This window comes from Pieris brassicae, chromosome 3 (genome assembly GCF_905147105.1).
Source record: "Pieris brassicae chromosome 3, ilPieBrab1.1, whole genome shotgun sequence".
Lineage (NCBI taxonomy): Eukaryota > Metazoa > Arthropoda > Insecta > Lepidoptera > Pieridae > Pieris > Pieris brassicae.
In genome coordinates this window covers 1,663,363-1,676,066 of record NC_059667.1, presented here as the reverse complement: position 1 = coordinate 1,676,066, position 12,704 = coordinate 1,663,363, and the positions used below count along the sequence as shown (strand labels likewise).

Sequence of the window (12,704 nt, the reverse complement as noted above, 5' to 3'; positions counted from 1 at the left end):
GCGGTTTTCTAATGTAACGTAATCTGTATATATTATTTTGTATAATAAAGAGGGAAAAAAGTACGTAACACGGAATTGACGTTTGATTCAAAGGTGTATCTGATTCCACACGATGCTTTCTTTTCTCACACAAAAAGTTCCAATTTAACAAATCCAAATTTTAAGTCATAGACAATTAACTAAATTTACATTTAGTGCCAGTTCAAAGTACTAACTCTCGTCAGTGAACAAACAATGAACTCTCCAACACTCGCCAGGATTGTTTTACAAAATATTTGTTAAAAACCTGCAACCATTACACGTAAATCACATTTTTATTATAGACTATTATTTGATAAATAAATATCACTAATATATCACAAAAATATAAAACAAATTTGTGACTTTTTATGTAAATACTGTATTTTTGCTCTGCTCCGAGACAGGATAATCTAAATACAATTTTATCGTTTACCGCCTTGCACTAGACGGCTTGATTTATTTTTCTTTCCGTTACTTACATATTCCCTTGTATTTAAATAAATTTTGTTTTTAAATTAATTGTAAATGTCTCGTACAACTTTTATTCGACTTGATAGTTATTTACTGTAGAAATATTATCGATATAAAGATAAAACATTTCGTAGCGAAGGACCAAAAACATAATTTTTGAAGCTACACGTAGCACCCGCTACGAATTTAATGATTACGCTACGAGTACACTAAGGTAATCAGTATTATTGTTCAAAGAAAATATTTTTAAAACCGTTTTTGATTGGATTTACTTATATAATTTATAGAAGTTTAATAAAAAAAATCAATTTATAAAGTGAAGAATGTGTACCCTTTATCTATTGAATTGAAATGCTATTAACACGATCTTATCTTTATACTAAAAAACTGTAATTATAGTGTAATATATATAACAATGTTGGGTTTGTACGAACACTTATATCTCTAGAACGGCTGGACCAATTTTTATGGTGTCTCCGTCCCGGATAGCAGAAATAAAAATAACCAACACAAAATATTCATGGGTTTCGTAACACACAAACATTTTATGTTCATCCCATCGCTAAATTCTTCTAAAGTTTGGAATCGACAAAATATACCCTCAATATTCGGTACTTATATATCTTTTTTTAAATGTACATTAGTGTCAGTAATGAAAATTTACAGATCCTTATTTATTTTTGCGTAAATTTCTTTAAAAAGTAGTGAACCTTATATTTATTTAGTTTTCTTTCTTTTACTTTCAGTAGTTATTCTAAAATTGTAAGTGTTATGTAGTGTTAACTATACATCCTTTTTGTTATGTGTAATAACATTCTTTAGTGACTCTTAGGCGGTACGTCGTTCGTCATGTCAGCTAGTTAATATTAAAGCTAAAATGTATTTTTTGACAGAACAAGGCGCGCTGACGATAGTCCGTAGATCGTCAAGCAAGTCCAAGCCAGAGTCCTCACCTCCCACCGACGAGCAGTTGGACCAACTTGACCTGGACACTGAACACTTGCCCGCCGTCGACACGCCCGATGCGTGCGATAAAGCCGCTCTTAGGTATACAAAGTTTCAGTATCTATCATAGCAATACCTATCATGGCAGATCTAGATATCTATATTAAATTAGTTTTTTTTTAATGAAATGTCGTTTGTAAAACCTACTGTGTTAATCTGTATAGCGATCAGACAACTGGGTCCACCAAATTTTAATTGAATCAAATAACTCATTTAAACTGAGAACATTGCCCATGATGTCTGGTACTTAAATTAACATAGAATGATCCCCATGAACTCTAGAACGGTTTGGAAAGTAATTTAAAGTTATTATGTACAGATTCATATCAAGTCATAAACCTAGTATTTCTATTGTAACTAGGAAGGTCTTTCTAGTAAAAAGAAATTTAACTACGTTCTACAAAGAAGCAAACATTTGAACAAGTATATTCCAGAACAATATTAAGTAAAAACAAAACATTCGCTAGAACAATAGAGGCTAAAATGATCTAAATATTTGTCAAACCAAAGCAAAGAACAATACAGATGGTCATAACGAAAACAACTCCGGTTTGGAACGGTTATTTTCATTTAATTTGAGCTCAATTACTTCTCTTCATTTCGGAAACAAATGATTCACAAATTATTTCAAGTACTTGAAGCGCTTAAAGTAACGACCGTAATGATTGTAAAAATAAATTATACAACTTCCACTTTGTTCCTACTTTGTATAATGAGTCTTATGATTATATTTTTGTTTTATACAGTATTTTTATGAGGTGTAGGTATTCATTTCTAAGCGCTTTGCCCATTACGTAATTAACCTATATTAGTACGAATAATAACATTTTATTATATAATCCTTAAATTATATAAAATTATTTACAATATAAGCAGTGTTGGCCTAGTGGCTTCAGCGCACTCTCATCCCTTAGGTCGTAGGTTCGATCCCCGGCTGTGCACCAATAGTGTCTTCTATGTGCACATTTAACTTTCGCTCGCACGGTTAAGGAAAACATCGTGAAGAAAGCGTCTTGCCTTAACCCAAAAAGTCGATGGTGAGTATCGATCACAGGGGGCTGATCACCTACTTGCCTCAGCTTGGCAAATTGTCGTGAAACAGATACAGAAACCTGAGGATTTTAAATTTTTTTAAAACCTCATTTTTTTAAATTTTGATTATAATGATTAATAATTAACGTAATACAAATGTATCCATTCCTTGAACTCGATCTAATATTTATTATTGAAACGGAAAAACTAATTTCCTTTTAATATCCGTTCAGTTTATTAACGGCTATTAAGTTACCTCTTATAAATTTTTCAATATAAAACCAGCAATATTGGCTTTTATTTCGTAATGTAAAAATGGTTAGTAAGGAATCTTACATTAGTTATGTGTGTTGAAGTAATACAAAATGTAAATGATGTGCTGATGTGGCAGAATTTTTTAATAGCCATAATTATATGGTAAGGAATATAAAGGACAACGTCTGTGACCATGGTAGTGCAGCGTTGTCAATTGATATCTTCAAAATTAAAAAATAAATACTATACTGTATCATTTGCTCGTGGCTGTCTTTAAGGCTGATGTTAAGAAAGCTTGTCAAAATGAAAAAAATCTACAAGGTGCTGACTGATAACTGATAAGACTGTTAATGAACATTATCTTAGTTTTAGCTATTCACTAGTTTTAGACCATAATATTTCTTATTAGCCATATTTATTGGTTTGATTGTAATTCATGTAAAGTCAAACTATTGTACGTTTATTGTACGAAAATAAGAGATATTTTCCTTCAAAATTGCGCAATATCGTAAAAAATATTGTTCTCATTAAGTGAAAGTAGTTTAGGATGAGAGTCACGCACTAGGCTAACACTATTTTAATAGATTCCGGAATTTTATTTTTTACCTATGGTGTTTTTGTCCACAGATTACGTTATCTCCTAAGACAAATAAATAGAGGTGAAATACCGGTTGAAACTCTACAAAAAAACATTCAGTATGCCGCTAAAGTGTTAGAAGCTGTATACATAGATGAAACTAAGTAAGTATTAGGATGTACTTATGTAACTAAGAGAATTGTAAAGCTCAATTTGGCATAAATTATCGGAAGCCGAACTATATTTTAAATTTCGAATAATAGACAACGTATCATTTTTTTAAGAAAATAGATATGTGTATATACACAATGTCTTTGCGCACATTTGGTATCATTTAATATCAACGTAAAACCTTATAAGTCTTAAGTAATTTGATTTTTATATGTCACTACGGTACTTTAATATAAGGCTTATAGGATGAATAAGGGGATTTATTAAGTTAACTCGGAAACCATTTCCGGTAAATTTTAAAAAAACGAACATTTTACGATTTCTATGTTTCAGATTCGACGGAGAAAAAATGTATATAATAAACTTTATTATTCAATATTGGAGCATTGTTATCCATGCTTGCCTTTTGATGAAAGTTTACATTGATTATATGAAAAAAATTTAAGATATTTTTTTTTCTTACACGTGAAATGTTAGGTTTACTAAGGTGGTATTTATAGACAATACCCGTTCTACATTCCATTTGTTGATAAATTTTACTTTTTAGTATGATAACGAAAGACTTATACACGCACAATACGTAGTATATCATTTGATTTGTTGTAATTGTTAATTTGTTACATGAAAATGTTATGTCGCGTTGCTTTTTTCTTTAAACTTTGAATATTATTAATAACGGATATTACTATACAAATATGGAAATTATAAGTATATTAAATTTTAATAAACGCTCAACGAATAAGTATCGCAATACAGCGAGGAAATGCTGCCAGCGTTAAAGGTACACAGGGAACAAACTTTTTTAATTTGTTTTAATTTTCTATTTAATCATTTATAACTGTAAATAATTATATATTTTAAGTATTTACTACACAATTAATTTTTGCTCATATATATCCATGATATATACTGATCAGTATATTACAATCATTCATTCTTATATAATTTTATCAAAAAGCTTATTATTTGATTTTGCACATTTCTTACAAAGATGAAATGAAATAGTAAACTTTAAAGCTGGTCTTTTGAAAGCTAATGAAGGTGAGGACAAGAAATTTGGTTTCATTAACTTGAAATGACTGCTTTTAGAACCCTCCTAAAGAGCTTGGAGGTAAATCTTTTACGAGCTCCGGATTAATCATTATCCCATGTGAAAGCTTTAGTAAAAGCTCTGCTTATTTTAAAATGAAAGCCTTAAACTCATTTTCTTAATAAATATATATAAAATTATAAGGGATTACAATTTTTTAAAAACCAGAAACACACACGCATACCTGCCAGTGTTAACCACGGGTGGCGGAGTACAACAAAATATACTAGAAACATTTAATAAAAATATGATTGCGGGCGATAAGAAATATGTCATGAAACACAACTCATGGACCAACATAATTTTGACGCAATCTAACATAATATCACGTTAGCCGTAGTCCATGTAACAATATCGTTGTTACACTACACAGACGACAGTTTTATTATATGACCGTGAAACTATGTACTTCCGTTTGATACGAAATACTATGTAGCAAAAATTCTCTTCAAAACTCAATCATTAATATTCTGTTACGACAGCTATTTGAATTTATGCTAACTGTTTTATACACATCAGAAAGAGCCTAGAAGACCTAGAACGGCTGCCTCATAGCGACTTATACCTAGTCCGTATAATATTAGGTTTCATACCCTTTTTTTTAGCTATGTAAATTCACACATTAGGGTATGAATCGCATATATACAACTATTGCAATTTGCCACATTCTGAGTGATCCGACTGTAGGACACTGCACTGTCACAGCCCCCCACCCCATGTTCAGGCCCTCGGGCTATACCAGTTAGCCTCCCCCCCCCGGCTTATCTGACATACAGCTCAATTACGACCTGCGGCTCCGGGCCATTCGAGGCTGAGATGCCAGTGAAACAACTGCCATTCTTTGGTCAACTCCAGACCTTTCCCTCAATTGCTCAGCAGCCTCCTTCTGTAATATTGCATACTTACAGAAGGATATCATTGCACTCCAGGCCTTTTACTGACTTTTAGCAAATCCAATACAATACCCGGTAAAGTGAGGTTCGTCCCGACCAATACAAGGTCACAAGTGACACACTCAGCCATTGTATGCTACGCTGTGCTATTCGGAGCGCAGCAGTAGTGAACGGATCTACTCCAAGTGTAACTGTATGCTCTGGAGTTACTTTAGGGCACAGAACTCCCTCCTTTGTGTTGCTCGCTAACTGCCCTAAGCCAGAAATTTGCTGTACCACGAATTATGACAGTAATTATGAACTACCTCAATCCCGCGCCAGAGCAAGTCAAATTTGTGGCAAGCTTGGATAGACTGAGTGAAGCCTCCCAGTGTAATTTTAAAGTTAAACTTATTATAAGTATGTTATAAAATAAATTACCAGTTATTCTATTTACTTTAAACATATATACTTTATATCTTGCCGAATGTGAAAACAAGAACTTGAGGTGATTGGTATTGTATTACTAACAGTTAATTAATCTTCTGTTATCAAGTTTCTCTAATTAGCAGTTGAAGGTAGTAAAGCCTTCGAACATGAGTGCTTTTAATTGGCAATCATTATTCTGTACTCAATTTATTATGGAGTTTTGGTATTTATCCTATCATTCGCTGTGGAAATAAGCCATGAACGCTCTTAAATTGCTTGATAGAATCTTCTTTTCATCGGACGTCAAGGCAGAATACAAAATACCATCCGTATCCCCTCGATGTGGAACCAGCAACCCATTGAAGTATTCGTATTATTATTATAAAAACTTCGTTCCATCAAAAGAGTACGTACCAATTCTTAAAAGGCCAGCATCGCAATTGCGAGCCTTGCAATGCGTTGATGGGCGGCGATATCATTTACCATTAGATGAGCCGCCATCTCGTTTGCCTCAGTTCTTGTTTCTTTTTTAAATTACATAAAAAAATACTTTTCTCACTTCGTTTCTATGTCTTAGGTTGGTTCAACGGTGAATCATTTTAGTTTAAAATTGTTTTTTTAATTAAAACCCGATTCATAAAAAATACTTTGACTCTGAGAGTTAATATAAATAACCAAACACACATTTTCTTTCACAAAACTATTCACTGTCACTGGCCCTAGTATATATATGTGTGTTAATTATTTAATTATGTTCGACGTCCTGGTGGATAGAAAAACTGTGCACAGTTTGTGTTTCCACCACATCAACTTCCTTTATATTAAGAACACTTATACAATAAATAAATAAAATTTATTATCAAATAGATAATTTAACTTTATTAACAGAACTTCTGTATATGTCTAATTCATTAAAAAATAAACTGTGTGACAAATACTAGATCCGTCATTGTGGCATATGGATGGATCATTGTTATCGATTATTCCAGTAAATAATGTCCTAAACAATAACAATATCACTTTACTTTTTGTGTTCGGATTACGACTTACGGAACGTTAATTGTTACGGTTTGCAGAACAATAGTAATAGTAATACAATAACTGCCTGGAAACATTAATAAATAGTATCTATTGGTATGAATGTTATAATTGAATTATATGTTTAATGTTAGTTCGGAACATTGATACATTGGTTTGCGTTCCTGTACACATATCTTAAATACAAAAACTTCAAATTAAAATCATAAAATTGTGATAAATCTAAATCATTCTCGAATAAAAATGCAGATATTATTTAATTATACATATAAAGCATTCTCAAAACCACACAACATACAAAATTTTATCAACATCGGGCCATGGTGAGTTTAATTACAAACACATATATAAAACTTCTATACGCGATAATAAAGATTTTGTCATTTTTATTTGACTAATTTGGTATGCATGTAAGTACACATTATTCATTGAAATTAATTTAAAAATATATCTACTTGAGCAATATTAACACATATTAAAGAATATAAGGTCAACAACCTTTGTCGTTACTAAAATATAATCATTTTTAAGGTTTATATATTAATCCAATAAGGTATACATTTATATTTTCTCAAAAGAATTTACAATTCTCGTAATCTCACAAAGAAAGTTTATCAAGTTACGTTCCCAATTTTTCAACTTGATCAAAAAGTTAGTAGACAAATTTGTTACAGATTAAATAAAATTTACAACACTTTGAGATTCATCATTCTTTGATAGTAGAACATTTACGTCCTCCCAAGACGAGATAATGCAGTGTTAGCTTTGCGGTATTACACGATTTATTAAAGCGTAGCATAAATAAGATATATATATAAATATATTAAACACGTTTAACTATTGCTGTGTAACAGTTTCAATTTAATTAGTGGAGTACATAACAAAACGTAGAAAGCCTAGCTGTGTAGATTAGTTGTTGTATTTACTAAAGCCTGAAGGCTTTAAACACAATTGCCATTAATAAAAAAAAACATTAAAAGGCATTTTAGTTTTAATTACAACGTTTGTTAAAGCTACTGATCGAAATACATAATTTCAATTTAATAATTTTTAATTAGGGTGATCTCAAATATTTTTTTTCTCGGCCGATCGTCACATTTATTAGTTGAGTCATTGTTGAGATTTACTCGGGATACGTTAGACACATTTTTATTTTGATATATACTTTTTGTTAATTATAATTGATAATAGTTACGTCCACTATTTAGAATTTTATAGTGAGTGTTTAGGGCGTTTTTGAGAACTAGCGTGAGGCAAGGTATTAGCATCAATCTAACCTCTCATTGTTCCCAAACTAATAGAATTTCTCCAAATCCTTACAGCTGATAATATTGTGTGCCTTTCTTCCTGGTAAGAAGATATTGTAACGAGGTATGTACTCACGACTTATTATTCTAGAATAAGATTGTGTATCGACGGCCTACGAACCGTTCTTTGTGGTACAGCTACATAGAGGCTTTTATTCTTGTCAGTAAACATCTGATTCAACTATGAAACAATAAAAAGTATGAATCAAATATAAAAAATTTGTATTATAGCCACTTAGGACGTTGAACTGAAACCCAATTGACCTTCATCAGTATTTTCTTTGATCCATGTATTAACGAACAGCTTTCATCAAAGGCCAACAATTCTCCAATATCTAAATATATTATTGATGTTATTAAGAGAGAAGTTGTATAACCTTACTGAAGATAGTATTTTCGTTTCTAATTCGTGGTAATTTTAATATTGAGTTTTCGTTCTATACGTTACGGGAATTGGAAACGATTTGACGTCAGGCTTCTTTGCCGGAGCTAATTAATTTATTATCATTGTTTTAACTGAGTGGTGGACTTCTTAATAGTATGGCATTCAAACTGTACAACAAAGATTGTGAATTATAAATGTTACGGGTCTATACATTTTGCTTTCTTAATTTTATAAGCGTAGCGATTACCTAGATTACATTGAAGAGAACATTCATTTAGCATTCGTTCCATAGCAATTAACATTTAACTATTTAGCAGTCTATTGTTTTTCGCTAGTGATAAATATAGAGTAAAAATATAATTCTATATTATTTCTAGTTTTTAAAGCACTCCGATGACTCAGGTAGAAATTCGCTAAACAAATGTAAGCACCTTACATTTGTTAAGTATATATTTGTTTACTATCTTCAGTCAGGTGTACAACTGGAATGTAAGGGAAATTTTGTGTCTTTAAAACAATCATCCTGGTTGTATAATGAGCGCACAGCGCCGCCAGTGATGACCTATAACACAGGGTGAAACAGCCACTGGACCAGCCTCGACAGCCGACAACCCTACAAATGAGGAGGCTTCGCACACCGTGTTGGGCGAGCTCTGTAGAGAAACACGAAGCAAAGTTAATACCGTTACACCAACGCCGGCATTGGCCAAGTAGTCGAGCCTCCCTTCTGCCCACTTTGTGCGATTAGGTCTTTCTGTTCTGTTCGCTTCTCAGTACCTCCTGGTAGACTTCTGTCAATGTTCTGTTCCCCTGGTAGTACTGTCTCTGAACCTTTCTCCCCTGTTAGACCTCTCTCTGCTCTTCTCCTGGTAGTTTTTTGTCAGTGCCCTCTTATAATCTTTCAGTTTCTTGGTAGTTGAGTTCTCCGGTTTGACAACGCACGACTTGTTCATAGTTTTGGCCCGGTTTTACCCCAACTTTTCTTTCCTGTATATCTCCTGGATTGTAAGGCATGATGGTGATGGTAGTTAGTCACGTTCGCTTGACATTTTGTTAGCAAAATTATTTATACATTTTAAACACAATTATTTTTTTACTTTGACAACAGTAATTATATGAATTACTTGTATCTTGTAATTCGTTAATTGTGTGTATAAATTTACATTCTCATAAATGTATTGTGAATCAGTGGATCAGACATGCTATTATGAAATGGTTTAAGAAATCTACTAAAAAAATCATACATTTGAAAAACTTTACCGTTTCATAAGAATTTGTCGAACAATACTTTGATCCCTGAGTCCTGTGTGTTTCCATTGACCTGGTGTTTTATTATAGACCGGCCGTGGCGCGCCAGCAGTCAGCGCCGACCCTGGTGTTTAGGTGTGTCGATGTTACCTGTTCATATCACCTCTATGACCACTTGAAAATTAATTATCACATTTGATTATTGTCAAAGAAAATTTTGCACAAAATCTTTTTATAGCTTTCATATTTAAAATTAGTGCCTTTTCAGACAATTTACCTTCCCGTATGAGCGGATATTAAAAATTCCATCTGTTTCCAACTTCATCTTATAGGTATATCTTTTTAATGAATGAGAAATTTGATTTAAAAATTCCAGAAGCCTAATGAACTGTTTGTAGCTCTGAAAAGAACTTTTGTGAATTTAATCAGAATTTCACTATTGAATCTCACGTTTGGACTACAGTAGAATTTATTATACCTTTCCTTCAAATTACCTTTTGAACTTAAACTATTGTAGGAGATTTACAGAAAATTAGCTTTAAGAAAACCTTTCCTTTATATCAAGAACTAAATAATATACTTTATTAACGATAGTACTATTATAAAGTTATATTAGTTTATTAGTTAGTTATATATAAGTTATAATAATTTAATATGTGTTACACAGTTAAATAAATGTTATTAAATTCGTTTTATCGTTGCAAATTTAAAAAGTCTATCGCGTTTTGCGTAAAGTGACTAGTTAAATGCGTGATACTGTAAAGAATATTAAAATAATTTTAAAGGCTAATAATTATAATTTCAAATGGTCATAGAATAAAGAATTAACCCAAATCCAATTCCTAAGCGCTGATATTAAAATTGCTTTCCTTTACTACATTTAGACATTGCTACTTCAATACGATCGATTACTTTGAACCAGAATTTTAATTTGTCTCGTTTTGTCATATTTTATTTACGCTGTGATGAAAAGTGATATATGTAGTGTGATTAAATTGTGTCTTTTTGTACAAATCTTTATTTATAAAAAGTTTATTTCGTACAACAATTTTTATGTATTAATTCGGATTTTTGGAAATATATCGAGGCATAAAATGCGCTGAAAATGCTTACTGTAAGGTAAATAAAATTATTATTATTAGAAATATATTTATTTATATATCTTGGGCTGAGTAGTTCAAACATATTGATATGCTCTGTCATACTACACTATATGTTAACACACTTTGGGACGTGCGAATCTCAAAAATATGGTTTGTATAGCTTTTTTGTAGTAGAAAGCGCATTCTCAGAGAAAGGCTTTTATTGTGATACCACCAAATTAAAGCTGGATATGGTAACAGTGATACAGCAATTTCTCAGTAAGTTTCTGCGCAAGTCTTGGTTTAGATGATGAAAATAATTCACAACACATACCCAGAAACGTAACCCGTGGATCATTTCTTTGCCACAAAAATAATTCTGATTTATGAAATTGGAAAACTGTTTAAAACATACCTTTACAATTGTTTTGTACTTCAAAAAAAGTTTTAAGTTAACAATACTAGAATTAAAAACCTATAACTAGAGAATAACAGTGAACACTGTTAACTTAAAAACAACATGAGCTTTGTTAAAACGTGTTGTCAGAATTACTTTACTTAAAACAATTTTTATGTAAATGAACTAAAATAAAACAATTATTGTTGAAGAATCGCAAAAAGTATTGCCCATAATGTACGACCGCGAAGCTAGCTATATGCTAAAATAATAGTTATATTCAATTAGTACCTTAGACCTACACACAAGAATATTAAAAGCATGGAAGAGCTTTTGGCCGCTTTATGAAGTCATGATAAATAAAAAAGAATACGAGCATTGTAATTAAAAGAAAGCTTTTAAATACTTGTATACTACCTGTATGGAGATATATATACATATACATATGGAGATCAAACTTGGGCTCCCACTAAAGCGCCATACCAAGCTTCAGGTGTGTCAAAGATCGATAGAAAGACAGAAAAGAAAAGAATAGAAAAAATAAATAATAGAAATTTATGTAAAATAACTAAGGTATATAAGGTAATAAATGATGATACAATAAAATAAATAACTAAAGTGGACATGGATGGGGCACATGACAAGAGGAACGGAAAATTGGAGCAAAAAAGTACTAAACTGGTGGCCTAACTAGTTTTCGTTTAGTCGTCGAAAAAGAAGAAGATAACTAATAAGTTGAAAGATGAAATTAAAAAAACTAACCAGTGGTACATGGCAGACAGTGGCACGAGCAGAGCAGAGAGAAATTGCGGAATTTGGAGCAGCTTTTTTTACCAACAAAGGACACACATATACCTAAAATAAGATTGAAATATAAACGTGTTTAAATGTAAAAGTATCTGAATTGAAAGGCTATCGTTATCGTATATTTAATAATATATAACACGTATATATGTTATATAAATAGCAAGCGTTAAATATAGTTCGCTTGTCGTCTCTGAAAATCCTCGAACAACTTTAGAATTCCATTTGGTTAGAAATAGAATAAATTGTGGGCGACATTTATAAAGGAGTCTATTGTTTATAATAAGCTCTCATGTTTCAAATCGATTTGTGTTTCAAGGTTTTGTGTGCAATATTGCTTGCGTTGTTCTGTATGGTTGTGTTTATAATACATGAAATTTAATATCTACTGTACTGATTTCAAAAATTCTATCGCATTTGGAATGAAACATTATCTAACAATATAACATAGTGTATATTTATTTCGAAAGTATTACAAAATACAGCCACGTGAAGCTAGTACAGTGTACTAGATTTTATT

The 12,704-nt window shown here is 31.6% G+C and overlaps 1 protein-coding gene across 4 annotated transcripts in view; it reads left to right on the top strand.

Annotated features, from left to right (window-relative positions):
• LOC123707300 (calcium/calmodulin-dependent 3',5'-cyclic nucleotide phosphodiesterase 1) overlaps positions 1–12,704 on the top strand; it is a 314,278-nt gene that overhangs the window by 275,723 nt on the left and 25,851 nt on the right. For 3 of the 4 annotated variants that reach the window (XM_045657227.1, XM_045657226.1, XM_045657223.1), the window contains 3 exons: positions 1,386–1,539; positions 3,412–3,525; positions 9,227–9,328. In XM_045657227.1, coding sequence (XP_045513183.1) covers positions 1,386–1,539; positions 3,412–3,525; positions 9,227–9,328 — 370 coding nt within the window. The remainder of the gene's footprint in view (positions 1–1,385; positions 1,540–3,411; positions 3,526–9,226; positions 9,329–12,704) is intronic. The other variant, XM_045657224.1, reaches the window with a different exon arrangement.